Raw genomic sequence first — 16,357 nt, 5'->3', positions numbered from 1 at the left:
TTTTGATAATAATTGCATTAATTTTGATGCCTTATTTACTTCAGTGTATCCAGAGATTAATTAATAAAGCCATCAAGGGAATATTTTTGGTTGAAAAAAAAGGGGGAGATATGGTGAAATCAGAAAGTACTTTACACTTGATTAGCATAAGAGATCTGATAGCCAAGATGCCTTGGCAGGAACAAACAGAGCTTTGAAGATGGCAAGAAGATTGAATCAAGCCTGGCAACAGAGAAAAGATTGAATCAATGTTGAAATATGCATACGTTTGTTTATATGTTTATATGATGTTTAACCCAATCATTGTAGCCTTCCTAGAATGGTATATAAGCTTATGTAGCCCAGAGTAAAATCGGATTCTGATCACCGAGTCAGTTGTCCCCGTGTCTCTTGTTGCTGACATGGCAGCAGTGAGGGATGGTGCAGCCCTGGCTGCAAGCTGGGTATGTCAGGCACATGATGCTGTATGATGTGTGGCCTGCGGGACATAGGCTTAAACTGCGAGGTTTAGGCTGGACATTAGGAAGAATTTCTTCCCTGGAAGTGTGATTAGGTACTGGAAAGCTCTGCCCAGGCAGGTGGTGGAGTAACTGTTCCTAGAGGTGTTTAGGGAAAGACTGGATGTGGCACTCAGTGCCATGGTCTATTGTCATGGTGGTGTTCGGTCACGAGTTGGACTTGATGATCTCAGAGGTCTTTTCCAACAAAATTGGTTCTGTGGTTGTGTCACATCTTTACCTGTCACATGAAGTACGAGGGTTCTGGCTTTGCACACCACATGCCAACAGCAGCAGCAACAGTGACAAGGACAACAAGTGGTGTATGTTTTGCTGCACTGCCAGACGGCACGGCTGCCTGGGCTGTACTGGGGCCGGTCACCTGTGGCAGTGGCCTGGCGTCTGCACCCTGGGGTGGGCAGTCAGGGGTGGAAGGTGTGGCTGCAGGAGAAGCTGGGTGGGCACGGCAGGACCTGGGCTGGGGTCAGCCATGGCAGTAGGGGCTGGACCGAAGCCCGGTCTGGGGCAGGGGAGAAAGGTAGGAGTGGGTGTGAGGAAGAGCATGAGGAACAGCTTTGTCAGCAGGTCGTGGGATGTGATCCTGCCCCTCTACTTGGACTTCGTGAGGCTGCATCTGGAGTGCAGTGTGCAGTCTGGGCTCCTCAGTAAGGAGCGATGTGAAGCTCCTGGAGCAGGGCTGGGGGGCGGGGGGGGGGGGTGGTGAAGAGGATGATTGGAGAACAAGTGCAGCTCTCTTGCAAGGAAAGGCTGAATGAGTGGGGCCCACTCAGCCTCGAGAAGAGGGGGGCACCTTAGGATGGAGCCAGGCTCTGCTTGATGGTGCCGACTATTAGGACATGAGGCAAGGGGCAGAAACTGGTGCTCTGGAAGTTCCACCTGAATATGAGGAAGAACTTTGCTGTGCAGGTGATTGAGTGCTGGAAGAGATTGCACAGAAAGGTTGTGGAGTGTCCCTTACTGGAGATATTTGAGAACTGTTTGGACGCAATTCTGTGCCACGAGCTCTGGGATGGCCGGCTGGAGCAGGCAGGTTGGCCCAGATGACCACTGTGGTCCCCTCCAACCTGACCCATTCTGTGGGAGGCCTTTAGACAGGAGTGGTCTCAGCTCGCGGCTGGTGCCGCCGCTCTCGAGCAGCAGCTCGGTTCGGTTCGGCCCGGCCCGGTCCGGCTCAGCGCGGTCCGAGGCATCCCGGCGCCACCGCCCTCGCGCCCGCCCCGCGCGTGCCAGGCCCGGCCCGGCCGTTACGGCACCGCCGCCGCTTCGCTGTGAGGCGGCGGCAGCGAGCGCGGGAGGCGGCGGCGGGCGGGGGGCTCGGTGCTGGGAACAGCCGCGGCCTCCTCGCCTCAGCCGCGGGGAGGAGGGACACCGAGCAGGGGGGAAGGCGGGGTGGTGGTGGGGGGGACGAGCAGAGCGTCGCGTCGCGTCGCTCGCTTCCCTCTAGGACCGCGCCGCCGGCGGGGAGGAAGGGGCGCGTCTCCCCGGAGCCTTCGTCGCCCCGCGCCCTCTCTTCCCAGGCCCGGTGCCGGAGGGGGTGGGGGTGGGCGCCCCGCGGGTCCCCTCAGGCTCGGCGGTGTCCGGGGCGGGTGAGATGTCGGGCTGAGCGGGCGCGAGCCCGCGGGGGTGGGGTCCGCCGTGCCCGGGGAGGGGGCGGGCGGGGGGGTGGTTGGGACCGTCCCCTCACGGCCGTCCCGCCCCGCCGCGCTGCGCCCATGGTGATTGTGCTGCATCCCCCGCGCGCGGAGCGGGGCGAGCTGCCCGCGCCTCCCCGCCGCGCCCGCCGGGGCGCCCAGGTGGGTGGCGGAGGGGGAGCGGCGGCGGCGGCCGCAAGGCTGTGCGAGGGGAGAGGGGCGGGAGGGGCGGGGGGGCCGCGCCCCCGGCCCGGGACCCGCGTTCCGGCGGGCGAGTCGGTAGCGCTGCCAGCGCGGGGTGGGGGCCGCCGCCCCGCGGGCTCGCTCGGCGGCCGCGTCCCCGCACGGCTCCGTGGGGATCGGCGGTGGCTGTGGGGGCTGATCTTCACGTGATGGAGCCAGGGGGGTGTGTGGCTGGCGTTGGGTCTGGCAGCAAGATCTTCCCAACTAGGTTTCCTCTCCCCTTTTGTTTTCCGGTGTTTAAAAAAGAGCTGGTGGCACATCGGTGACTTTACTGCCTGGGATCTTACCAGGGGCTCCGTTTTCCAAGCGTGCCACTGTTAATCTTGGATTGATTCCATCATTTAAGCAAGCATCCTCCAGACATGTTATTTTGATTTGTTTGTTTTTTTTTTTTTCTTTTTCTTTTTTTTTGTCACCGTTTATAAACCGCTGTTTATTTTCTGTGGCAGAATGGGTTCTAATGCATGGTAATATAGGCTCCTAATGCATAGGAACACACGCTTCTGAAGTGAAATGTACTTTCCTCTAGTGTCATCTGAATCCTAAAGGTTATTCTGGGGGAGAGGATTAAAGGTTTTAAGGCTCACAAATAAATAGAAATAGTTTTTGTAGGTTTAGAAACTTAATTTCCTCATATGTTCCCGTGTAGGTATGGATTTATCTATCCATTGAACGCACATTCTTAAGTAAAAGAACAAACTGCTTAGCCTTGTGGGTTTTTTCCCCTTAAAATTGGTTTTTCTGTGATAGTATATTTGTGTAAAATACTTAAAGTTGTGCATTTCCCCTAATTACGTTCATGTCATCATTTTCTTTTTGACTTTGCTTACTGTTTTGAATAGCTCATTTTCTTCCTTTGGGATTTAGTTTATTTCATACCTTTGTATGTTTATGTCTAATAGGGATGTTTCTTCTTTTTTCTTTTTCCTCCCTAGGTGTTGCTGACTTCAGTCATTTAGGGGTTTAGTTCTGAGGAAGTAGAGACACAAGGATTGAGTTTCTTTTACATAGAAAGCTACAGCTCTTCACCAGTACTCTTTTTACTCCTTCCCATCCTTCCCTGCTCTGTAGGGGAAAACAATTTGGGAATTATTTTAAACATTCATTTACTCCCCCTTCCCTCCCTCAGAAATATACCCAGGTCCCAGAGGCATCCGATAGACAGTGCCTGACAGGACCAGGAGAACGTTATCATTGCTCACTTGCTCTGGGAGCTTCAGTAGTACCCTTCTCTCCTTTGGGGTGTAGTGCAGGGAGGCATCCAGAAGACTTCTGTGCCAGCCTTTTTGGTTAGTAGAGGATCCAGGAAAAGGGGTACCTAGCAAGACACGTGACCTCCTTAAGGGAGCCAGAACTGAAGCAGCACTTGGCACGCTGAAGGAAACACCCATCTTTAGTGTCTTTTTCGTCTTCCACTCCTTCCTCACCAAATTTCTGGTAAGTCTCTTCAGCCCATTCATTCACGCAGTGCATGTTTCCCTTCCCCCACTCCAGGCGCTGGGAGAGGCATGCACAGAGGCTGTAGGGTGGGGGAAGGGAGGAGGGAAAACCGGCTGTGTACACGCGGATCGGGGAGGAGAGGGGGTATTGTACCACACTGCGGGGGAACCTGGCGCAGGTGGAAAAGCAGCTGATGTGGGAGGAAATGGTGTGTTTTATTTGCACACGGGCGTGCGTGCGCACACGGGGACAGTGGAGGGGTGTGAAAAAGCTGAGAGCCTGTTGTTGGAAAAAATACCAAGACTGAAGTAGAAGGATGGCTGATGCTGACCAGTATTGGGCTCATGTTGCGGGGAGGAAAGAGGATGGATTATTCGGTGGTAATCGGGAAGTGGGGTGTGTGAATGAGGAATCTTGCCTCCTACTTGCAAGCATGAACACAGAGGAGGAAAGATGGGGGGTGTGGATGTCCGCCTTTCAGAGGCAGCTGTGCCTGGGAGGATTGCTGCTAGCATCTTGAACATCACTCAGTGCAAAGGTGGAGACAGGGAAATGAAAGCCATCATGGGGAGTGCAGTTGCCCGTCTGCAGGGGTGGGAATGAATGGGAACAATTAATATATTCCCATATCCTTTGGCGGTTGCAGTCTACAAATCTCAAAGGGAAAAGGAGGTGAATAGTGTGATGTGCTTTCAAAGAGGTGTGCTTGGGGTTCACCTGCCTGCAGAGACTTTCAATTCTCCGATGCATGTGTAGAGGGTGGATGATAATGCAGCAGCAGTGGACAGATTGTGCTGCAGCTTTTCAATATATTATATAAAATGCATTTAAATAAATATTTTAATTTTTCAGATTCTTCAGCTTTTAAAAATGTGTTCTTTCCAAAGATTCTCAAACAGTTATGTGACAATCTTAGGAAAACTAGTTTCTGGTACGTAAAAGAGGAATTTTTCTTGATGTTGGCCTTAAGCATCACCATGAAGCAGCATTGTCAGGAGCGAATTGACTTATCTTGGATTTATTTTTCTAAAGATGTCAGTTCTTTTCTCTATCACCATGTGATACATTCATCATCCATACATATTTCCTTAATATTTTCTTTAGATGATCATCATGCTGGTATCTTTGTGTGGAAAAAAATATCACTTGTGCATTATGCTCGAAAGAGCTGTAAACTGTTTGCGGACCTGCTCTCCCTATGACATAGAAAGTCCTATTTCTGGGATGTTTCAAATACTGCTCTCATTAAGATGAGACAGAGACCTCCATGACAGTGTATGGATTACATGATGGGTCATGTGCTGGACAACTGTTCATTAGCTGTTTAACTGGTCTACTCTCTAAGATTGACTTTATAATTCAGATTTGCCTTGAGGTGTCTCTGGAAGGAGATAACTTGCAAGCAACAGCCAACCATTCTTAGGTCTTCACTGTCTTGAAATGCATCCTTCCAGGCGTTCTAGAAATTGCTGTAATGATAGAGATGATTGGTTTATTGAAAATGGGTACTCAGTTTCAAGCCTAAGCTAATTTATGATGAAAAGGAAGTCAAAATACCTTTTCCAGCTTGAATAGCGCTGCTCTGAGAATGAGTATTAAGGGATAAGCATTAATGGTGTTGTTAATGTTACTCGAAGTGAGGCGAGTGCTTGGAGCAGTTTTTTCCTAGTTCTCCGTTTCCCATGGCGGTTGTGACTGTCAGTCTCTTGCTTGTTCCTTCTCATTTCCCTGGGCTTTTTATTGTCAGTGTCTCAGCTGTAGGGATTAAACATGCCTAGAGGTATGCTAAAACTAAGGTTAGATTTTACCTCTCTGTTAACCACTGAAAGCTGTGGAGTTCGCGTTACCTGCACAGTGCTGTAACTGAGCGTGTGAGCCAAGATCTCAAAACGGGGTGATTCTGGGAGGGGCTGCTGGTAATAACTGTTCCACTAACTTGTTTCCCAGATCCCACTGTAGGCAGTGGGAGTGTGCTGCAACGTCAGATCACAGGTCGAGCAGGTGAAATAGCTAAATCACGTTGATTCTTGATGCTATAAACATCTGGGATTCCATTCATCATTCCCATAAGAAGACACAACCTAGATTTTTTTAATTTACAAAGCATTGAGTAGTTGCATCCTGAACGAAAAGAATACTGAACTTTTTTTTTTTTTTTCATACTAGATACCTTTCATCTTTCACATTTATCAATAATACATAAATCTGGTTTCTTGTTTCATCTTAAGAGAAATACATCATTGTGAAAAGGATAAAGAAACTAGTCTATTTTTCTCCTACTTTTGGGTGTTGAAGACAGGAGAATGAGTAAATGAGCCATGGAGACCAATTCCTGGAGGGAGAGGGCGGTCTCTAATCTTCTCTGTGAAGAGAACAGCCCCTTGAAGGCAAAAAGAGTGGTCTTCAGAGAAGATTTCCAGATCTCTCTAGACAGCTGTTCTGATTGGCTGAATTCCCTGTTATTTCAATAGAACATATTCATATATGATGTAAAGTCAGAAAGGAGCACAGTGAGTGCTTTTGTTAGAACAGCTGCTAGAGGTGTACTGCAGATTGAAGGAATGTGGGAGGAAATAGGTTTGTATGTGCTGGGGAGGGAAGGAAGCTGCTGTGTGATTGCTGGAGTAAAGCCTGGCTTAAGCAGTGTAAGGGTGCCACAGCTGAGAGTTGAGGTGAGCTTTCATTCCCTCTGTAAATTGCAAGGAATCTGTTCCATGCAGTGTGTTCCTGAAGCAGTTGTGGCAGTGTCTGCTTGGCTGATGTGACACACAGTTTGATTTTTATCACAGACCTTTTACTTTGATACCATCCTTTTTCCCCTCTCCCAGTCTGTTACATGCAGTTAAGTTTATGATTATTTTTTGCCTTTGAATTACCTAAATCTGTGAAGTAGTTATTGAAAGATTGTACTTATTTTGACTATAGTAGCTTTGAGTGAAAAGTGCACTTGAAGTGGCCATCTTGAAGTTATTTAAACATCTGCTCTTCCCCTTATATATACCATAGTTACTTTGCAATAGATGCTCTCATGGATTAGGAAGTATTCTCTGCACACCCAGCATTGTCTGAGGCTGTGTCTTTTAGATTGAAATGGGTGGAGTTGGTTTTCAGGGAAGAATTCTGGCAATAATATCCAACTTCAGAGCTTAGTGCTTTTGTGCATCTGACTGTGAGGCCAGCTTTCCTCCTACAAACCATTTTCTTGAGAATGTGGGAGGGATTTTTAAGATGTTTGGGTTAATAGGGTAAATTGCAAGTTTTGTTATGTGAGATTTCTTACACAATCAAATAGATTATAAGGTGAGGCTGAAATGGATGAATATATTCTGTTTTTAGGAGCAGAATGTTAGTGTGAAAAAGGAATTCTTTTGGGTAGGGAAAAAAAATACAGTATTGGGTTGGAAGTGAAGGATCCAAGAGTTAGGATTAGTAGTTTTGGTCTCTGCTGCTGGCTTGTGGCTTGTTCTAAAGTGAGCTTCTCAGTCTTTACTTGCAGATGTGAGATTATTACTTGCCTGTCTTATGATAAAATGGGAGTTTTCATATGTACTTTTATAAAACCATTAAGATTTTGAGCAAATGAGATGTAGTATTAGGATAGAGATTGATAGCCACACCCAAGGCATTTTTATACACCTGCTGGTTTAATATCCTCATTGATATGTATGGATGGCCCTTCTTGACAAAGTTGTAACTTCTTTCAAAAGTAGAAGATGGAGGAAGGAGGATATACTTTTTTTTTTTTTCTTCTTCTTTGACCCTTTGCTGATTTTTAAGAAATTAAGTCCTGAAGTGACAGTCAGGGAGAGGTGATGGTGTGTTTAAGGAGGTGGAGGTAGGGCCACGTAGAGAAGAGGTTTGAGAAAAATTGAAGCAGTTTGGCAAAGAAAGCAAAAATGGGGAGAAAATACTTGGTTCTTGTATCAGCGTTAGACCAATACTGAGGGGGAAAAACCCTCAAACCACAAAAACCCAAACTAAAACCCCAAGCAGGCAGAAAATACGTGATGGTTTCTAATTTATGTTTATCTGTTTGTTCTTTTAACGCTGAGGAAGCGTGCGCGGTGTGTTTTTGCGTGCCCTCGGCTTTCTGTCGTTGTTGTGTGGGATGCGCCCGTCCGGGCCGGGGCACGGGCGGCAGGGGGCGCTGCTCGGCCTCGCCAGCCCCGCCGCAAATGGCAGCGCTGAGGGGCAGTGCCCGGGGCCGCCGCGCTCGGCCTGCCAAACACGCTCTGTCCCGCTGCCCAGGCCAGGCTGTTGTTCCAGGAAGTTCCCTGTAAACTGCCGCGTCCAGACATCCATTGTTTAGGGAGACACAAGTGGGGCAGGACCTGATAGATGTCAGCCATTGCTAGCCCAAGCTTCATCCTGCACTTTTCGCTTCGAGCTGCTTTGAAGAACAAAGAGGTTCTTTGAGAGATCAAAAGATACTCCTTATAACCTCCCACACCCATTTTTCTGCAGGGAGCAAACACTCTTTTTCCTGCTTTACCTTGAACATCTTGAATGCATTCAAGGACTGGTCTGGATCTGTGATCGTCTTTCCCTAGCTTCTGCCTTTGTCCAGTCTTAAAGCATGAAGAACTGTAGTTCTTGGCTTTATTGTTGAACCTCATTTACCAAATCAATGGAAAAAAAAGTCACAATCTTTGCACTTTGTTACTATGGTTCTCAGTACCAGGAATAAAAATGTCCACTTAGTTTGTTTTTTTTTAATTAAGTAAAAGCTGTTCTAGTAGGAAAAAAAAAGTAGTTTTTTAATGCTAAGAAAGTCTAGCTCGTTCATATGGTTGTAACTAAACAATCCTTTTGTCCCAAGACCTGCTGCAGAAACTAAAAATCTTTGTAATATCAAGTGATTAAAATTATATACTAAAGGTATTTTTGTATTTACATTGTCTGCTGGCAGCAGTCATTAGGACTACCAGGCAAAACTCCTTTTCCTGTCTCAAAGTTCAGTTCTGCTAGGAACTCATGTCAGTTACATTGGTGAAAGTGATGATTTTTGCATCTTTATTTTAATAGGAAAGTTTAAAGGTGACACAGAAAACTCTTCTGGTTTTTTCCAGAATTCATGTTCCCTACACCATGCTTGCCTTTCTTGAGCATAAAGGAGTAGTCTATTAATGTACCTGTGACTGGTTTACAGCTTTTAAAACATTTCAGTGATGTTTTAAATAGCAGTACTTCGCTATTATCAGTTCTAACCCTACTGAAATTCTTCAATTTGAACTGTTTTATCTTCTTGGTCCTGAATTTATTAGTGCTGTTTATGTATAAAGGTGATTTTAAAAAATTGATTTGAAGCAAGAAAGGGCTACCACTGAAATTCTGGCCTTGATTTTGCTTTATTTTACATGCGTTAATGTTCTGTATTTCGTTGGTGCTCCTTGTTCCATTGGTTTTTCCATTATTATGTGTTCTGGATACTACTTAATATATTTCTAAGTGTATCTCACAGCAGATGTGAAATATTTGTGAGAGCAAAACAGTAGTTACTTGGAAGACTCTGTGGTAATGAATTTCTGTTCTTCTGGTCTGCTTTTTTAACATAAAGGGTTTGTCACCCTTTTCCATATGTGGTGAAAAGAGACAATCAGGTCTGTCACTGGGTATTTTAGCAGTACCTAGGAGAAGGGTGGAGTTATTTCAGTTGAAGGATTAACCTGATCATGAAGTTGAAGTTCTGGCCTTCAGACACGGCCATTCAAATTGTTTTCAGTTCTTTGCATGCTTTTTAGTACTGTCATGAAAGAGGAATGCTACTGCCAGTACCAGTAGTTGCATCTTTGTGTACTTCTTGAGGAGAAAGCTGGGATGAGGACCAAGACCTAATTTCTAGCATTTAACGTTCCATAGAATGTAAATGGATTTGTTTCTGTTGTTGGTACTTTTGGTTGCAGAGTAGGTGTAGATATTATTTTGCTTCTTGGAGGTTGGAAACTGCAGTCTGTTGAAATGGACTGACTTGTGCAGAGGAAGTGGGACTTAGTACAGTGGGGATCATGAAGATAAGAGCCTGTGTACTCTAACAGAGTCTCATCTTCTCCACTGTCTAGCAGTTCCATTGGAAGAAGACCTTGGAGGTTGCAAGACAAGTCCAAGATGTGCAGTTCAGTTGCTCCCAGGCTGTGGTTCTTAACAGACCGTCGCATCAGAGAAGATTACCCTCAGCAGGAGATCCTGAGAGCACTTAAGGCCAAGTGCTGTGAAGAGGAGCTGGATTTCCGGGCCTTGGTGATGGATGAAGTGGTGCTGACCATTGAGGATGGAAATCTTGGTGAGAATGAGCTAAGGCTGGGAGTGTGCTGAGGGGGTGCTTGGGAAAAGATTGTAGAATGGAGCATACTATTTACTAATGAATTCCATGTATGCCAGACTACCTACCATTCATCATCTAAATCATGTAGATGTACATCATACCATTTTTTTAGAATTTATTATGTTAATCAAATATAATTGTTCAGTTTGCTAATTTGCATTAGAACCACTTTTGCTGTCCCTCTGCAAAAAAGAGAGGAGGGTTGTTTCATTTTGGTGAGTCCAGGATAAGGACTATAGGACCCCTGAATTAATAAGGAATCACGGAGTTTGATTTTTGCTTCAGTATTTGACCTTTCTGGGTCACATTTAAGAGTTTCAGAGGGACTTTTTTCTTCTGTTGTTTCTTTCTGTTGCTCCAAAGTAGAAAACACCAGAAATAATCTGAAAGGAATTTTCAATGAACAGTACAAAGTGTCATGGAACTAGAGGTTATGATGTGATGTAACTAAAGCACACTGCTGTACAGATGTGGAGTTACGTGAATTCCAAAAAAGAACAGTGCTGATAAACTATGTGCATCGAATAATTTGAGGTATTACTACAATTTACAGTGAATTAAACTAATTTACAGTGTTTAAATTTAAATGGTGAGATTTCTGTTCTGTTTTCCTACTAACTTTTTTTTTCCCTGTGGTGATTAAAAAGGAAACGTAAAATGTTAAGTTGCATTAGAAATGTTAAGTAAAAGGATTCTGTAGATAGTAGGCTTATCTGATAGGAAGATACTAATACCACCAATGTCAAGCTGTGTAACACTTACAGTTTTGTTCCAACATTTTTTAATTTGGATTTCCTAAAGCAAGGAGACTGCAGTGGGTTTTTTTTTACCCTTGGCTCTTTCATTCCTCTTCCCCATTTATCAGTCAAAAAAATGTACTGCTGGAGACCCAGGGAAGAATTACATTTCTTAAAGTTGTATTAGGGTAATTCTGTTCAGGAAGAAAATATGAAAGTACCCTCAGCCATGAAGAGGAGGCTGCCATGTATACCTTGTTCCTCTTTGGGAAATCATATGTAGGAAGGGAATCATAAAACTGACTCCAGGGAAGAACTTTGGTCAGAATTTATACCCTATTTTGGCATGAATCAATCAAGTATGAAATTTTTACTACATGGATGGTAAAACCAGTATTTTTTAATCTGGTATTTCTAAACTTCTGTTTACCTGTTTTGTCTTTTAATCTGAGGAGTCTTACGATTTGTATCACAGATTGAAATAATGTAGGGTGTCTTCAGATGAAGGTAACTTCTTGTCAGAAAGTCTGAGCTCTGAACGTGCTTTCCTTTGGACAGCGTGTAATGGGAACACAGCCATCCTGGACTGTAGCTGCAGTCTCTGGGATGCATAATTAGTCCTTCAGCATTTCAATACTGTTTTTATTTCTTGGTGATTTTTTCTTTTCTGTCTTCTGTCTCTTTTTGGGGAATTAAATAGGGCAAGTGTAAATTGTGGACTGTTCTGCTCTTTTCTGTCTAATGTCTCCTAGCACTATGTCTATTGCAAGGGGAAGGATAAAAGTAATACAAGTTGGAAAACTAATATTGAAGAACGTGTAGTATAAGAACAAGAAAAATTAAGAAAATTACTAGAAAAAAATGCAAGAAAAGGGAAATTATTCTCATACAAAGTGTTCATTCACTATGATGTAAACAACATCATTTGAAAAGGAGTGAGATAAAAATGCTGGAAGATTGTGGATAGAAATTTTGTTGTAAGTAGTCTGGTGTGTCTAATTGTGGGTTTTTGTTTTTTTTTTCTGAGGAGTTGGAATTGTCTTGTATAAAACAATTCTTTCTCTTGGAGAGCAGTGAAAAAATCTTCCCTCTTAATTTTCCAGTTGTGTTTTTTCTAGAGCTTTTGAACATGCTTTGATAAAGATTTCTGCTGGAGGACACATGCAAAAGCTTTGTATTTCATTTTCCTTTTTAAAAACCTCAGCTGGCCTAGGAAAAGGTGTCCTGGAACAAAATCCAGGAGCTAGCACATTCTGTACCCTTTTCTGTTATCTACTGTGTGAGGGATCCAGGTTGAGTAAAATTTTCTATGACATAGAGGAGTTGAAGAGAATGTATCTTCAGTGGATAATAATGTGTGCTTTTGCATCCTTTTCTGTCATTATTTGTCTTGAAAGCTTGGCAATTCAAGGCTCAAACTCTGAAGGTAATATATGATATTGGAGGAAGTAATAGTTGGGTTTTTTCCCCACATATTCACACTTCGATTAGAGCTTTTTTTGTCCATTAAAACCAAGGCAATTTCTTAAGTAAATTGTTAGAATAATGTTAAATTTACACAGTCAAGCTTGATATTGCAGGATGCTATTTAAAACTTAAAACCCGTGGTATTTCTGTAGGTGATAGAGTCAGTAATCCTTCTTGTGCACTTGCTGACTGTCAGGAGCATGGTTGGAGACTTCAGAGACCAAAAATTCAGCATAAGAGCTAAAAAATCATTTACTTCACAGGGGTAGAGTGGAAAAGACAGTTCTAAATTTAGGAAAATTGAGCAGATCTGTGGGATACATGTGAAAATTGTCTCTTCCAGAAACCACATGGCTTATACCTTGCAGTAGAGCACAGTGATGCAGGTATCGCTGAAGCCCAGCCCAAAGACAGATGCATAAAGATTTTCTGAGGCTGAGATTTACAAAATTTGTGTCTGTCAGAAATGATAACATTTGCCATGGCCAAAGGGAGAGGGGGAGGAGGTGGGGTTGTTTCACTCAGTGGACTCAGCAGCAGTCACTCCTTGGGGCAGATCTCTGCTGTACTGCAGGGCTGGATGGGAAGTGTGGCTGGATTCCCAAGGCAAACTAACAGTGTAAGCCCAGCAATCCTTGCTGGTTCCTTTTCTTTCACAGCTGAAACTCAGGATGACCCAAAATGCCAAGCACCCCACACAGTCCCAGTGTCACTGACCAGATGATGAACCTGCATGCAGCTCAAGATGCACATTAGATACCTCAACACAGCATGAATCCAGAAGTGATTGTAAATACAAGTTAAAAGATGTAGAATTAAAGTGTTTCCTTTTTAGTCTAGAAGGGAATTCTTAAACTGATTTATGCTTAAACAGTTTTGGAAATAAGTTCAACAAGTATTTTTTGAAATTAACTATGGTTTATGCCTTACTTGAATAGGTGTCTGCTTACCCAAGCCATGCACTTCTTTTTCTTTTCCACAGTGGCAGTAGTACTCTTTAGATTTCCAGGGCAAAAGCTGAGAAAAAATAAGTGGAAAAGTAGAGCTGTATAAATTATTTTTTTCTGCTCCTATGGTGGGCTGAACCTGCTGAGGTGGTTACTGAATCAGACACACACAACATTGTAGCACAGGCACGGGCAAGAGTGCCTGTGTGGAAAAAATATGGAGGGTAATACTGAGCTGTTTTGATTTAAATTTGTACGGTGTAGCTGCAGCCTAAGTTTCTGAAGAGTTAAATTCTTGAACCTAAACCTAAATTTTTTGGAAATTCCATATTTTCTGATACTGTCCTGTGAAGGAAAATAGTTTTAAGGAAAGTTGCTTTCATGAACTTTGAACTGTTGAAGATGCTGGAGTGACTAAAGTATAAAACAAAGTATTAACTTTTCCTAAGACATTCTTGGCTTTTCCTTTGGGAATGTGTGGTCAGCTTAGGTGAGGAATAAAAAGGGCATAATAGTCATGTATTCTAAAACTGTAATTGTGCACAGTCAGCTGGCTTTTCTTAAGTCAGGTGGGTAGCATCTGGAAACAGATCTCTTACCTTTATTTTTTCTGCAGAGGAAGTACTTAGAAGATAGATTCTTTTAATTTGGTAGAGGTTGGTGTGCTGATTTAGGCAGCTGGGTTTCCAGTGTGGGCCTGAACTTTGCATTAGAAGGCAGTGTCTTGTTTAAGTCTCTCATCTTGAACAATGTGATTTTGTTTCATATGATCTGCCCTTCATTTCTTATTTAATTTGAGCTAGTAATGAGTAGTTGTGATTTTTGATTTTTTTTTCTCACACGGGATTAGACATAATTTGAAATAAACATTGGAGGAATTGGCATAGTTGAAAGATTTCTGTAAAGTAGAGAAAGCTGGGGGGAAAAAAGGGTAAGGATGGATAAAAAATTGCTGTGTTTTCATATAATGGTAAGAAAAACTCTTTGAATCAGCTAGATCCATGGTAAGAGAGAGCTTTTACATATATGAAATGGTTTCCATATCAAAATATCAAAACTCTTAATATTTTTGTAGGTCACATAAAGACTGTCTTCTTTCATACAACAGGGAACATAGTCACCTCCTCTTCCTTCTGGCTGTTTCAGTAGTCCCCTGGTACCTGTTAGTTCAACAGGGCACCTTAATGTAAGAGCTCTTCCTGCAACATGCAGCCGTGCATTTGGGAGTGATGGAACAGAGATAAGCAGCCTTGGCAAGCTGCCTTTTTGAGCACTGCAGAGTTGGTCTGTTTCCTGCTGTTAACTACAGCCAGAGCAGCCCTTACTTCATCTCCAGAGTTGGGAAATTGGTTTGTGACTCAAGTGAGAGTGGGAGAAGGAACTGCATTGTGTGCAAAGGACGGGAAGGTGGTTAGATGTGGATTTTGTGCTGTGGAAAAGTGTTGGGCTCAGAATAATTTGAAACTGTTTCTGATGTTCTTTCACTGTGGAAATTGATCAATTCCAGTCTGATTGCTGTTAAAGCCATAAGCATTACTGTTAGGCAGCTGTGGACTATATAGAGGAGATTTTGGAATAGTTGCTGTATTTAGAGGTGGGTCAATCTAATATGTGAGACCCCAGTATTAGATACCCAAGACAAACACATCTCTAATAGAAAAGACTTAACATTTATTACCATATATTAAGAACAGTGCCTTTCAACAGCTGCCACGTATGTTAAGAATAATTGGTTCAGTTTTCTTCAGAACTATGACACCAAAGACAACTTTCTTACAATACATATAGAAAGAAAGGATTTGTACTCTGTAACCATCCTGGGTGTTCTTGCAGTTTTCTTCCTTCCTGTCAGGGATTTCTATTCTTATGTGAATGATTGTCATCTTAAACTGATGCTAAAATAACAAAGGCTAACAGTGAATTTGAACTTCTCAAAATTGTTCTGTTACTTCAGTATGTCACCAGTGGTAGATATGGGCTCAGTCCAAAGCAGCCTTTCAAGGTGGAGGGGTGGGAATGTTCCTACATGGAAATACTTTATTATGTTAATTTCAGAGGGCTGTGTTAAGGTCTGAAGTTTTTCATTTGCATGTGTTCTAGAACAGCCAGCCAGGAAAATCAGACTTGTAGGGCACATCATCTTGAACATACGTGCATGTCATCATATCTGAAAATGCCAGAAAGCATTGCCAGATTTTTAATTGTTGTAAGAATTCTCAGGAGTGGCCATCTGGATGATAAACAATGTAAAAAGGGACAAAAGCAAGATGAAAGAAGTGTTTCCACGCATCCTAGTCAAGAAATGAAAATTAGCCTAACATTTCACAAGACAGTCTTTAACTGGCTGGGGGTTTCTGTGTCACTTTTCCAACAATCCCTGTTCCAGTGCTGTGTCACCTAAGCAAGTTTTTCTGGCACATTTGTCTGAGCAGTTGTGTTGTGAACTGGGTCTGCATACTGATGTAGTTTCAAACCAGTCTGTTCTTGGTGGCAGGTGTTTTTTTTAGACTTCATCGGTCCTCCGAGTCAGGGAAGAGCATGGCTGCACAAACAGTTCTTCAGAACTCAAATCAGAAGGGCAAACTTTGTGTTGGAGTGGGAGAGATTAGAAGATAGCACAAGTATTGATGTGAAAAACTTAATCTTATGGAACTGACGGCTGTGCTTGCTTTCCTGGATTTGTCATCAGAGAAGTACTATATCACCTGGTCTTTAAGCAGTGACAGTAGCTTTGACTTTGTCCACATTTTCTCAAGTCTGGTGGTTGTCCATTTGTGAATGATGGGCAGTTGATTCTCAGTGATTGTGAATATGGGAGAGATTGGTACTGCTGAACTTTGAGCAGTATTGAGATGATCTTCCAGTGTGCAGACCTGTGTTTAGATTGATATGGACTTCTAGGAGTATCAGTGTCCATGGACAAATCGCGTTTTCTTGCTTTTATAAATGCTTATGTGTAAATTGTGGTGAAATACTGGTTTTAAGAATTACAGTTTCCTTTTATATCTACCCGTTACTGCATAGAAAGAGTGGAACGAAGAGCTGAACAACA

General features: G+C 43.4%; 1 protein-coding gene across 3 annotated transcripts in view; it reads left to right on the top strand.

The window, feature by feature from the left end:
* Window positions 1-1,979: 1,979 nt before the first annotated feature.
* RIMKLB (ribosomal modification protein rimK like family member B) overlaps window positions 1,980-16,357 on the top strand; it is a 40,554-nt gene continuing 26,176 nt past the window's right edge. Inside the window, exons 1-3 of one of the 3 annotated variants that reach the window (XM_058859298.1) lie at window positions 1,980-2,104; window positions 3,328-3,829; window positions 9,895-10,112. In XM_058859298.1, coding sequence (XP_058715281.1) covers window positions 9,938-10,112 — 175 coding nt within the window. In that variant the 5' untranslated portion in view covers window positions 1,980-2,104; window positions 3,328-3,829; window positions 9,895-9,937. Of the gene's footprint in view, window positions 2,105-2,191; window positions 2,312-3,327; window positions 3,830-9,891; window positions 10,113-16,357 lie in introns of those variants that run through there. The other 2 variants (XM_058859279.1, XM_058859289.1) reach the window with 2 other exon arrangements.

This window comes from Poecile atricapillus, chromosome 1 (genome assembly GCF_030490865.1).
Source record: "Poecile atricapillus isolate bPoeAtr1 chromosome 1, bPoeAtr1.hap1, whole genome shotgun sequence".
Taxonomy (NCBI): Eukaryota; Metazoa; Chordata; class Aves; order Passeriformes; family Paridae; genus Poecile; species Poecile atricapillus.
This window is presented reverse-complemented; position numbering and strand designations above follow the sequence as displayed.